The sequence below is a fragment of the Clarias gariepinus genome, chromosome 25 (genome assembly GCF_024256425.1).
Source record: "Clarias gariepinus isolate MV-2021 ecotype Netherlands chromosome 25, CGAR_prim_01v2, whole genome shotgun sequence".
NCBI lineage: Eukaryota > Metazoa > Chordata > Actinopteri > Siluriformes > Clariidae > Clarias > Clarias gariepinus.
Window position 1 is genome coordinate 24,232,082 of NC_071124.1, and position 13,910 is coordinate 24,245,991.

The 13,910-nt window shown below is 40.2% G+C and overlaps 1 protein-coding gene across 12 annotated transcripts in view; it reads right to left on the reverse strand.

Annotated features, from left to right (window-relative positions):
- Window positions 1-13,910, reverse strand: part of ptprfb (protein tyrosine phosphatase receptor type Fb) — a 149,787-nt gene that overhangs the window by 29,675 nt on the left and 106,202 nt on the right. For all 12 annotated transcript variants that reach the window (XM_053486083.1, XM_053486094.1, XM_053486093.1 and 9 more), the window contains 6 exons: window positions 12,098-12,215; window positions 9,034-9,612; window positions 8,476-8,573; window positions 7,442-7,698; window positions 4,616-4,697; window positions 3,564-3,797 (listed from right to left, as the gene is read on the reverse strand). In XM_053486083.1, coding sequence (XP_053342058.1) covers window positions 3,564-3,797; window positions 4,616-4,697; window positions 7,442-7,698; window positions 8,476-8,573; window positions 9,034-9,612; window positions 12,098-12,215 — 1,368 coding nt within the window. The remainder of the gene's footprint in view (window positions 1-3,563; window positions 3,798-4,615; window positions 4,698-7,441; window positions 7,699-8,475; window positions 8,574-9,033; window positions 9,613-12,097; window positions 12,216-13,910) is intronic.

The following is a 13,910-nucleotide window of genomic DNA, read 5'->3' on the forward strand; positions in this document are numbered from 1 at the left end:
TTAACAGTCATATATTAAGAAATATTTTTACACAATTAGTCCGCAAATTGGAACTGTGACATTAACTTGTAAAGAGACATTCATGGAAGGAGTCTCCAGTGTCAGTTTGCTGTCCGTGTCGCTCTCGGGTCAAGCTGTAACTTTCCGCCTCAACGCCATCTTTACAACAGAAAGGTTACGCTTGCTGTTCAGTAACAGGACGCTCGGTAACATTAAACCTAAGAATAAACGGATAAAAAGTCTGACGTGTGGTTGTTCGTAATGATCCTGGGGTTTGAGGATTGCACCAGAATGTGAACACAGAGAACCTGCCAATCATCCGTTTTTCAGAGCAAGACCATCTGCGAAAGTCCTCTGCAGGGATTACCCAGGGTGAGGATTCTTTCAAGTATGTCTCTTACACACACACACACACAGACACACAGACACACTCAGAGAACATTGTTAACAAGTTTCCTCTCGGCCCGGAGGGTGACCTCGCGTTACCATCAGCCCTGTCTCGCCATCTCTGCGTGTGTGCCGAGTAAGGACGAAGAAAGCAAAGAGGGGGAAAGAAAAATAAGATAAAGGAGGGAGAGAAACAGCAAAGAAAAGGAAAGTTTTAGAAATGAGACGCGATCCTGCAGAAAGGAAGCCTGATCTTCTCTTACAGACACAAAGAAAAGAAAGGCTGAGAGAAGAGGCTGACGGAAGAGAGACAGAAGACAAGCTTTCTTTAGCTGCAGAAGGTGAAGACATGATGATGAGATAAATGGGCTATTAGCTGGAGAAGACAAGCAACATGGCGTTGTGGGGACGTGACGAAGTGCTGATGTAGGGGACGTGGCGACGTAGGAGATTGAGGATGTGGTGACGTAAGGGACGGGGCTATGTAGGAGACGTGGCGATATGTGGGACATGGCAATGTAGAAACTGTGGCGATGTGTTGGAGGTAGCAACATGGAATGTGGCAATATGTGGGACGTGGCGATATGGGGGACACAGCAGTGTAGGGGACGCGGCGATTTAGGAGATGTGGCGATATGTGGGATGTGGCAATTTGTGGGACGAGGTGATGAAGACGTGGCGATATGTGGGACACAGCAATGTAGAGGACGTTGTGATATGTGCGTCATGTTGATGTAGGGTACATGGTAATGTAGGGGACTTGGCGATGTAGGGGACGTGGCAATATGTGGGACATGGCAATGAAGAAGACGTGGTGATGTGTTGGACATGGCAACGTGGAACTTGGCAATATGTGGGAGGCGGCGATATGTCGGACACAGCAATGTAGGGGACGAGGCGATGTAGGGGACGAGGCGATGTAGGGGACGTGGCGATATAGGGGACGGGACGATATAGGGGACGTGGCAAAATGTTGGACACAAGTGTAGGGGATGTGGTGATGTAGAGGACGTTGTGATATGTGCGTCATGTTGATGTAGGGTACATGATGATGTAGGGAACGTGGCGATGTAGGGCACGTGGCAATATGTGGGACATGGCAATGAAGAAGACGTGGCGATGTGTTGGACATGGCAATGTGGAACGTGGCAATATGTGGGAGGCGGCGATATGTGGGACACACATGCAATGTAGGGGACGAGGCGATGTAGGGGACGTGGCGAAGAAGACGCGGCGATATGTGGGACACAGCAGTGTAGGGGATGTGGTGATGTAGAGGACGTGGTGATGTAGAGGATGCTGTGATATGTGCGTCATGTTGATGTAGGGGACGTGGCGATGTGAGGATGTCCTCTTGTATATGTGCTTGTATCACTTGAAACTCTTTTGATCTCAGTCAGTAGATGGAATAAAGAACGGAAGAATCGGTGACTGAAAAAAGAGAGAAACAGGAAAAACTGAATAAACAGAAATAAAGACGAAGGAAAGAACAGAAGAATTCAGGAACAGATGAGGAATATAACTGGAGTTATTTGGACAAAACCCAACACACACACACACACACGTCTTTGTAATGCAAACGCTTTATCTGGCAAAAACAGACACATGCTGCGGGCCGTCTCTAACCTCGAGACTTGACCATCTCTTACACACACACACACACACACACACACACACACACACACGTCACATCTCTCGGTCTCTTTTTAATCCCCTCTCTTCATCCTGATGTATTAAATAATCATGTTTTCTAAACACACACCTGGTTTTGTTTCGTTTGTTTATATGCCCCCCTCCCCCCCTCCACACCCCCTTGTCTGTCGTTTCTGATGAATTATAAGCCATTTTTAAATGCTGAGTCTATTGTTTTTGGCCCTGGAGCTGCTTTGTCTACTTTATGAGGTGCGCACACACACACACACACACACACTCACACAGGCCCTGCTGCTCCACATGGCCCTGGGCTCCGTCTCGAATTCGACTTGTGTGTTGTAAGAGGAGAGAGAGAGCGAGAGAGAGAGAGAGAGAGAGAGAGAGAGAGAGAGAAAAGATATTGTCCTGCTATTTACTGATTTTAATACAAGAAGCGATAGAGGAAAAGAGGACACGACGCTGGAGGAAGAGAAGAAAATTAAAAGAGTGGCCAGGGGTAGCTCAGTGGTTAAGGCATTGGACTATGGTACGGAAGATCCCAGGTTCAAACCCCACAACCACCAAGTTGCCACTGAGCAAGGCCCTTAACCCTCAACTGCTCAGATGTATAATGGAAAAAAATGTAAGTCGCTCTGGATAAGAGCGTCTGCCAAATGCCTAAATGTAAATGTAAGAGTAAAATAAAGAAAAGTAGAAGGAATGAAAGTAAGGAACTGTGGAAAGAAAAGCATGGAAAAGTCAGGAAGCATGGATGGAAAAGGAGGAAGAACTAAACAGACAGAAAGAGAAATGAATAAAAAATGAATGAACTTGAGGAAGGAAAAAATGAAGGAAATTAAAATAATGAACAGTAGAGAAAAAGAAAGGAAAAGATAAATATGTATGAAGTAGATGAAGGGATGGATAAGAGGAGGTAAAGATGAAAGGAAGAAAAAGAAGGGGGTGAGTAAGAGAGGATAGAAAATATGAGACTGACAGAGAAAGAAAGAAAGAAGAAAAATAAAGAAGAAAAAAGGAAGGATGAAAAGAAGAAAGGAAGAAAGAAACTAATGAATAAAAAAAATTATGGATGAGCAGATGGAGGAGAAATGGAGAGATGAATGAAAAAATTAAAGAAATAAAAGAATAAAAACATAATGGACAGAAAGGAGGAGAATAAAGGATAATAAAGTAAAGAACTGTAGTAAGTGAGAGAAGAAGAAAAGTAAGGTATGGATGGATGAAGAAAAAAGTTGAAAGCAAGAAAGAAAGAGAGAAAATAAAGAAAACACACACACACTGATTAATAAACATCTGGATGCACTGAAGTCTTTCCAACACGTGTGTGTGTGTGTGTGTGTCTGCCCTAACATCAACACATGCTAACACTTAGCGCTGTAATTGACAAGCGTTTCTCTGGTGCGACCCAATTAGCCGTGACCTTTCGTGAACACATCAGTGGTTAGCGGTGTGTGTGCTGGAGAACCCGGTTCCCCGAAGACCTGCGTGCGGAGAAGCGGAGGCGTGGAGGTACTGAGGCGCACCTGCTTCTCGTTGGCGTTGGGGAGGTGCTGCTCCTTCATCTCGGCCATGACGAAGCACTGGTACGGCTGGTTGCTAGGCACCGGCCGGTTGTAGAAGCCGTTGTAGTTTTGCTCGTCTCCGAGCGTGAACTTCTCGGGGAGGACCTCCAGCTTGGCCGCGATGTACGCTCCTACTTCAGCGTAACGCCGGCGGCGCCGGAGCCCGGTAGGGGGAACTGTGCCGAACTTCAGAAGCTGACAGGACAAAAAAAAAAAAAAAAAAAAAAAACTGGAGGTGAGACGAGTGAAGTGTTTGGGCCGTAGCACACATCCCATAATAACCTCCATGTTGCCATGGTAATATGAGTCTATTCCTAATTTCCTTCAGTAGATAAACATGTCATATCTCTTCTTTCCACACTTCCATCTTTTTTCTTTTCCTACCATCCTATTTTCTTTCCCTTCTTTCTCCTGTGTATTTTACCTTCCTTCATTCCTTTCTTGTCACTTCATTCTCAGTCTTCCTTTCCTGTTTCCTGTTTCTGTTGCTTCTTGCTATTCTTCCTTTTTATTTTATTTTCTTCCTTCCATCTTTTCTTTCCTGTTTGTTTTCCTTTATTGCTTCCTTCCTATCCATACTCGATATCTATTCTTTGCACCCTTCCCCTTTACTATTGCTCTTATTCTTTCATTGGTTTCTTCCATCCTTCCTATTCCACACTTCTTTTCTAAATTCATCCTCTTTCTTTAAATCCTCCTTTCATTTTTTCTCTTTCTATTTTCCTCCTTTTATCACTCCTTTTGTCCCTTCTTTATCATGTCTTTTTATTCTCTTTGTACTCTTTCCTTCCCCTTGCTCCGTTTTTCCTTCTTTTATCTCCTGTCCTGCTTTTCTTCCTCCAGATGTCCCACTTTCACCTCTCCTTTCTTTCTACACCTGTAATCTCTGACTTTTTCGCATTATTTTTTGTCCTTTTGTACCCAGTTCTACTTATTTATTTTATTTATGCCTATACTGATTTAGAAATGTAAAGTTTATGAATTAGTTATCTAATTGATTAATGAAGACTCACCTCATCAAGGTCCATTTCATCTGGATTATCCCACCTGCGTGACGACGTCAGCGATCCGGGCACGACCACGATGTAATACCAACTGCACAAACAAACACAAACACACACACACACAAGCCACAGACACACACTCAGTTTTACACTTTGCTCCAAAAATAGAATATCGCTCATTATGTGCATGTAGTGAGAAAAAACAACAACGCCTCATTTCACATGTGGTAATGTCAGATAAACAAAAGAAAAGAAAGGAAGAAAGAAAGGAAACAAAAAAGAAGGAAAGAACAGAGCTAGGAACATGAAAAGAATTATACAAAATGAATGTGAAAGGCAAGACAAAAAACACAGGACAAATTAGTAGAAAAGGCAAAAATGGGGGACGAAAGGTTTAAAGAAAACAAAGAAAGAAAGTAAATCCAAAGAATGTAGGGATGAAAATTTAAAACGTGTAATTAAAAGTGAGAAAGAAGAAATAAAAAACTCATGTCTGAAAGGAAAAATAGATCAGGGAAAAAAGGAGAAAGTACCTGGGAGTGATGGGAGGGACGAGAAAAAAGAAAAGAAAAGTGAACTGACATAACAGAAAGCAGCAAAAAAAGTGGGGCATAAAAAAAAGAGTAGAGAGATTCCTGTGCTTACTTTAGCTAGCAGTAATCTTCTCTAGTAAATTTAGTTCAGAATGATCTCCAGTAGTAAATTTACCTAGCGATGATTTCCACCAGTAAATTTAGCTAGCAATAATCTCCTGTGGTAAATTTAGCAAATTTAGCTAGTAATGATCTCCTTTGGTAAGTTTAGCTAGCGATGATCTTGTGTGGTAAATTTAGCAAATTTAGCTAGCGATGATCTCCTGTGGTAAATTTAGCAAATTTAGCTAGCGATAATCTCCTGTGGTAAATTTAGCAAATTTAGCTAGTAATGATCTCCTTTGGTAAGTTTAGCTAGCGATGATCTTGTGTGGTAAATTTAGCAAATTTAGCTAGCGATGATCTCTTGTGGTAAATTTAGCAAATTTAGCTAGCGATAATCTCCTGTGGTAAATTTAGCAAATTTAGCTAGTAATGATCTCCTTTGGTAAGTTTAGCTAGCGATGATCTTCTGTGGTAAATTTAGCAAATTTAGCTAGCGATGATCTCCTGTGGTAAATTTAGCAAATTTAGCTAGCGATAATCTCCTGTGGTAAATGTGGCAAATTTAGCTAGTAATGATCTCCTTTGGTAAGTTTAGCTAGCGATGATCTTGTGTGGTAAATTTAGCAAATTTAGCTAGCGATGATCTCCTGTGGTAAATTTAGCAAATTTAGCTAGCGATAATCTCCTGTGGTAAATTTAGCAAATTTAGCTAGTAATGATCTCCTTTGGTAAGTTTAGCTAGCGATGATCTTGTGTGGTAAATTTAGCAAATTTAGCTAGCGATGATCTCCTGTGGTAAATTTAGCAAATTTAGCTAGCGATGATCTCCTGTGGTAAATTTAGCAAATTTAGCTAGCGATGATCTCCTGTGGTAAATTTAGCAAATTTAGCTAGCGATGATCTCCTGTGGTAAATTTAGCAAATTTAGCTAGCGATGATCTTCTGTGGTAAATTTAGCTAGCGATGATCTCGTGTGGTAAATTTAGCTAGCAATGATCTCGTGTGGTGAAGGGATAATATTCAGTGGTGTGACAAAGTAAGCAAAAGAAAAAAAAAATTTTTTTTTATAAAAATAAAAAAAACTAAATAAGAAGAATAAAAGACAAAATAGAAGGAGAGAATAAAGGAAAAAAGACAAAGCAAGTGCTAAATTGGCAGATGTGTGTGTGTGTGTGTGTGTGTGTGTGTGTTTTCCTAACTGCTAAGGTTCTAAAGTTTTCTACACAACCACAGCTTCTCTGCCTGACTGAACTCAGACTTTATTTTGGACAGAAACTCGGTTTATATGACGGATTTAATGATCTGAATGAAGGAAAAGCCTCAGGACCAGAACGGGAGATAAACACGAGCGGTGTGTGAATGTTCCAGGCGTGTGTTTTTGGAAGGCAGAAGCTAATGGAGACTAAATGAAAAATCTTAAAATACATACGATTCATATATATAAAAAGTCTGTCAAGTGGTGAGAATTAAAATGAATGAAAAAAAAAAAATCATTTTTAAAAACTTAATTGACTTTAAAAGCTTTCTTGTGCTCGTTGTGGTTAACGGTTTTAATGGGTTTAATGGTGGTCTGTAATGGTAGCTGTCACTGTAATTTAAAATTTTTTTAAGTTAATAATATACATATGAAAGATTCTGATGTTATTTAGTAATTACCAGAAAAGCCCTAATAAAAACCATTAAGTCCATTAAGATCCATCATGTGACAGAAACCATTACAGATTGCTCTAATCATGGTGTTTTGCCATGTGCAGAAGAGGTGACTGAGTTATTTTCCTTTATATGTAAATTGTTTTATTATTGTAAAAAATGTAACAAAAGAAAAAACAAATTTTCAGTCATTTTTCTATCAATTATTAATTTAGCTATCAATAATTTAATGTGGTAAATTAGCTAGTAATATTCTTAAATGGTAACTCCAGCTAGCATTAATCTCAAATGCTAACTTTTGCCAGCAACAATATCCTTTCAAGTAGTAACATTAGCTAGTAATAATCTCCTGTGATAACTTTAGCTAGCAATATTCTTCTATGTGGAATTTTAGCTAGTAATAAACTCCAATGGTAACGTTAGCTAGGAATAATTTCCTATGTATACTTTAACTGGCGATAATCTTCTGTGATAACCTTAGGGAGCATGTGGTGAGAGCTTTCCTCTCAGAAAACTTGTCGTCTTTTCTCCATGTGTTGTTCCTGACCTGATCGGTGATGATGTCGCCACATTGGGAAGGTTGATGGTAATTTTCCCGCTGCTGTTCTCCTCGGTTCTGAAGAGGACGGGTTTGGTTTTAAGGATATCTGGAGCGGTTCGGATGGAGACCTGCTGCTGAAGTCCCCCGGCGCTGTTCCCTCGACTCATTAACACGAAGGAGTAATTAGTGTCGGGCTTCAGGCCTGTGATCAGCTTCCTCTTCGTGTCGCCCCGAACCTCTACGCTCTGCTGATTGTACAGGATCTACAATCCAGGGGAGAGCGATATACATATAAATATAACCTTTACGATTACTTTTACAAGAGCGTATTAATCTAACGAGCACATTGGTGTTAACTCTGATTATGGCGCTTCACTACGATCATATCCTGTTGTTACAGAAAACTAATCAACACCTTCTGGAGAATCAGATGAATTACTAGTGACTTTTCCAACTTACACCAAAGTTTGTTGCAAAAGTAAAGAACCTTTAAGTTAAAAAAAAACAATAATATATAGTCGCCAGACAAGATGGAAGAGGATTTTTATTTGCTAATGGGATTAGCATAATGGACAGAGCAGTGATGAAGACATACAGTCTCTCTAAATGCATGACGGAATCATTTCCCAGATGTTTCTCGATGGAGTAATGTTGTGGCTTGTGGATTCCTTCAAACTCGAGTCAATTTGCAGAAAGAGCGCTTAAAAGCCTCGGACGTTTAGCGTTTGCCACCTAATTACCTTGATTAGAGAATTAGAGATGAAGTTTCCTATATAGGCTTTTAGCATTATATAATTTTTTTCTTTTCTTTGATGTCAGTCCATAATCGGATGCATTAGAAACAGTCACTTGATTTGCAAAGTACTCTTCTAAGACAAGAGTGCAAATTTCGCATAATTTTCCACTTTCCTTAATTTAATCGACCAAGGCGCCCGAAGCTCCACCCCCCGAAGTTGTTGCAAAGAAAAGATTTCAAGTGACACTGACTTTCAGCTCTCAAATTCAATAGGTAAATGTTATAAACTATCTTGTACACGTACCTTAAAAAGCCCTTGAGACTTGAAGTTCTCTGGAAGCTCCCAGGTCAGAAGGACGGACGTCTTCATCACCGCTTTGACGCCAAAACTTGTTGCAAAAGCTAGTGATTTTATTTTTTTTAAAAGAAAAGACAAACAGAAACACAAGATATTGAATTATATTAAACTTGTTAGACTAAATAATATATACTTATAAAAATATACTTTTTTTAAACTGGATTTTTTTTCTTGACAAGAACTTAGCTCTTACACAAAGTTAAAACTACTTAGCTGCAATGCTACAAGATGATGTATCTGAAAATAGTTGGTTTTTCATAATAGTCCAAAAAAACAAAAGTATCTCGCACCCTTTGTATACACATTTATAAAAGATTAGTCATAACAATGTGTTGTGCACAAAACAGATCTCTGGACCGTCCTGCATGCACAAATGGTTCAGTAAAGCTCTGGAGATTTACAGCGTTTTGTATTTGGCGAGATGAAAAAGCACCAGGCTGGAGCCGAGTAAGATTTCAGGTTCGAACCGTACTTTCTTAAAGCACACTTATAGCTAGCACTCACCTGGTGACGTGGCCATGGTCCTGCTCTGGATGCTGGGGCTTATGGGTCCGCCGCCCTTGCTGGTGAATGCTTGGATGCGGATGTCGTAGGTTGTGTCAGGTCGAAGGTCGTGCAGCGTCATTTGCGTCTCCGTGGTACGATTGGTGCTGTTCTGCTGGCTGTTGATGTCTCTGTAAACGACGATATAATGAGTGATCCGTCCGTTTCGCTCGGCCGGAGCCGGTGGTGCCCACGTCAGCCGGGTGGTCGTGGTGGTCAGTCCCACCACACTCAGGTTTAGCGGGAATCCACTGGGAGCTTCCTCCTGCGTGCTGATATTCTTGACAAATTCTTCTCCGGTGCCTGCGCGGTTTTTGCCGCTCAAGTGGAAGCTGTATGTGGCACCTTTGAAGAGACCCGTCGCCGTGTAGTGGTCGTCCAAGCTCCCGAAGTTATGCACTGTGAACGATTCCTCGTCCACGCGCTTGTAGCGTAAACGGTAGCCAATCAGCTCGCCGGGCAGGTCCTTCGGTGGCTGCCACTGGATGAGGGCGGTGTTGCCGACGGTAATGCTAATGAGCATGGTGGGCTTGCCAGGAACTGTAAGCAAGGAAACAGTTGAAAAAAATTATTTCAAAGAATCTTCTGGAGACTCGGTCTAAAACTAAACGTGTGGAAACTGGAAGGATTCTTGTTCTTATTCCGAGAGATCATTTGTATTCAGTTTTAATGACCTTCAGGAAGGCTACGTTTTATTGCTATTGCTAAAGCCTTGCCATTATCTGGTGCTTTGGCAGAACCTAACCTTTCCATGGTCCCTGAAGGGTTTCTGACTTTGCTCTCCTTTTCGTGTCCCGGTACTTCAGAGACCAGACATCTGACTTCATCCAATCCCACTCTAATCCTGTTTAATACTTTATTGCTATCTGTCCTGGGGTCAACATAATCTTACAACCTAAAATGTCTAATTATGGGTTGTCTGGATGCTGTGGGCCAAAGAGAAGAAGAAACCCTGTTAAAGAAACGGTCATTAAGACTTTACTGCTTCACTCCAGCTATTTAGGATATTATGATATTAAACAAGTTAAGACGGGTGTAGGTTACAGGCCTCACCCGTCCAGACACCTGCTGCTTCAAAAAGTGGCAAGTTTGGAAAGTCAGATTTCACAGACTGTGCTTATATCATCACAGTCTAATCTTGTTATCAATATCCTGCCTGAACACTTTGCTAACAGCCACTTACTTTGATAATTATTAGTAATATTAAATATATATTTAGCAGCTGAGAAAATGGTAGGTTCGTGTCTGGTTTTAACGACGAGCCCCGGCTCCATTTGCAGCCTTTACAGTTTCAGAGACACAGAGTCTGACGTCACTTAATACCACTTTAATACCACTCTTTGTTTAATTGCTAATCAAAGACCATTTGAATTCCATTCAGTAGCATGCCTCGCTTCTTTTTTATGAGCACTTGGAAATGGTTTAGAATTATTTTTTTTCTTGCGCTCCACTTTTTCCCCAGACACCCACCGTTACAGAGGCTGGACGTCTGACTTCATTTAAGGTCATTTTAATACCATTTACAGTTTTATTAGACTTTATTAGGCTCTCCATTAGCTGTTGCATTGGTGGAAGCTAATCTTGCTGGAGCTCCCTGAAGAGTTTCAGACTCGGGTTTCGATTTAAAGGCCTGCTGTTTCACAGACAGCGAGTCTGACTTTATTTAAGGCCATTTTAATCACATTTACAGCTTTATTGCTATCTTTCCTAAGGTCCATGTATACAATTAAGACCTCAAATGTATCACGGGAGGATCACTAGGGACTGCAGCGTGGAATAAGAGGGGAGTTTACAAGAGTAACGTGTTAAGAAGTTCGAGGAGATGAATTCGATTCCCACTCGGACTCTCATTGGCGAAAAAAAAAAATCAGACATACTTGAAATTTTTCAAGCACAAGCCAGTGGGATGTCTATGGAATACTCAATCTCTGATGTCCAATGTGTTGCTTAGCAACTATAGATTACAGCTAACAGCCTACACTGCATATATTATTATTATTATTATGATTATTAATAAATTGAGAAGTGTTTTGTACAGTTTTCTTCTTGCGTTCTTAGAACTTGACCTTCTCACGGTCTCCATGGATTCAGGCCCAAAAGTTAAGACATCCATAAAGACACTGTTATTAATAAACAGTCCTGCTGCACAAAGCACCGAGCTAACAGCATGTACCTGCTTGTTTAACGACCCGAGATGTCTAATTTGGGGCGTGTAATGTAGAAGCATCTGGTGAAGGTCTCACACTATGGCTCCACCATGCCTCACTTCATTTAAGACCATTTTTATTCGGATTCACAGCAGGACTTGCTGATACTGAACTCGAGAGCCATGTTACGCTGTTTATGGTGGACGTGTTTTTTTTTTTTTTTGACTCTCTCTCCATTCAGAGGCCTGCTGTTACACTTCATATAAAACCACTTCAATATGGTTTAACAGTGTGACTCACCGTTCTGAGATTTTATTTCTTCCAACGTTTCAGACCTCGGCTTTATTCAGAGATCTGCTGTTTCAGAGACCGAGCGTCTGACGTCAGTTGGGATCGGGTTTATTGTATTACTTATCGCGTGATTGTTTTATTGTGTTGTTAGGACCTGAAGGAAACGCTGGTCTTGTGTGTTTACGTCATAACATTTACGTGCGGATCTTATCTCTGTTCCAATTACGAGCCATGGACTCATATTACTAAGACAGTTTTAGAATAATTTTTTTTAGTAGATTTAGATGAAAATGTCTCAAACATAATTTGTAATGTGAACAAAATATTTCCAAAAAAGTATTAAAATATATAAAAAAGTATCATTTAACTTTTTGCGATTTTCAGCGTTCTGTAATTTTCGCGTAATAAATAAATTTTCGCGTTTTTGTTAAAGTTAAAAGTTTACAGGTGTAACTAAATTAATACTAGTTTATTTAGTTTTTAGCCATTGTCCATCACATAATGAATTATGCATGTTTTTTTTTATTATATTTTTAAAATAATGAATTCTTGCTTAAGAAGTATTTAACTTAAGATTGTTCCTCTACCTGCTCCCGTGGTCTTGATGACCTTGGCTTTGCTCCGCGCTCCGTCTCCTCGCGTGGTGTACGCCGCTACCGTAACCGAGTACGACGTCTCTGAGATCAGGCCCGAGATGATGGCTTCCTGTTAAACAAAAACCACTTGAGCCCCAAATAACCTGGCAACCCTCACCCTTCTAAACACACAATGCCCAAACACACACACCATGGACAAACCACCTGCACACACATACACACACAGGAACCCTTATCAACACACGCACGGGTTTAAAACCATCAGACTTTCTGACCAGGTGCTCGACACTCAGCTCTGATGGCTCTAAAGGTTTTAAAGACACACACTTTAGGAAAACACACACAGAGGAGAACCTTTTATTTTTCCAAACCACACAGAGAGCGACCAGAGGAACGGGTCCGTCTGTGTCAGAGTTCTGCCGCGAACATATCAGTCTATATAGACATGTTTTTTAAAAGGACGTAGAATTCAAAAACTTTGTTCAAATTTTGTTTAGTAGAATTTGTGAATAATGCAGCTGATTCGTAATCCTATAGTAACTTCTAGCTAGCTAAACGTCATCTGTCCTAACTTTAAAGACGTGTTTTTTATTAAAAATTGTTTGCAGTTTGACTTGGTTTCGAAATGAATGTAATTATTAACAATTGAAATAAATAAAAATAAACTTTGAATGATGAAACGATGCTCAATATGCGATTACATAATTTGACTATAATTCAACAAACATTTTGGTTCTATCGGCTTTTTTAATCTTGTATTCTCTTCGACTTTGGAGGTAAATCCAGGTCTAGTTCCAGTTTCTGAAACATTATATCTGTTATTTTCTGAATCTAATCGGAGCGTCCTCTTAAAAAAAGGAAAAAGGACCCTTATGTTTCGATGATGGAACTCGTTGTGAGTTTCTCATAAGGATGGAGTTCGATCATCGAGCCGGTGTTGACTGAGTTAATTACAGCGTGGCAGAACAATGACACACACGGCGGCTGGAACCGGCCTAACGCTGGAACAAAAGCAAACAGATCACACACAAGCGGTAGCACGAACGCAAACACACACACACACGCAAACAGACAGATGAATAATGAGACATGGGGGTAAAGCGCTGGGAACAAAGCACACCTGGAGTCCTGCTTTAGTTTTGCTCATAAGGTTCCTGCGGCAGTGTAACGAGAGCGCGTCAAAGACGGGACGAGGTGAAGCACGAGTATCTCATCTTGTTTTTTTTTTTTAGTAATTACATAAAAAATTATTACAGAAATGAAGTCGCGAACTAAAGAAGCGTCGGACAACATCGGAGAATCGCTTGTTTTACCTACAAACAGTCTGACAGCATAAAGTCACACCTAATTTGCATACAGCTGAGCAAATCTTTGACTCAATGTCGCTGAAATCATGAACACGCGGGTGACGCTCGCTAGGATTAGCACAAACTTTTAACAATGACTCAGTTCTTCTGAAATAAACTGTTACTGTTTGGAAAATTTCCAAGGCTGTTAGACAGTGAACGCTTTGTTGGTTTTTGTTTAGTTTAGTAAGTACATGCTAGCAATGGATTAGCCGTTATTACCTGATTTTTTTAAATTAATAAATAAAAAATTCTCTTCAGTATTTGGTAAAATATACATTTTGTCAAATAATATTAAAAATATCTAAAAATATAAATTTACAAATATTTAACAATTAATATGATTTATTTCTTATTAGTTATAAGTTAAATTTTTTAATGAAACACCGCTATACAGCTGGTGTACAATCGGTACCACCCCACACATATCACGGTGCAATTTTTTTTACGTTTTAATG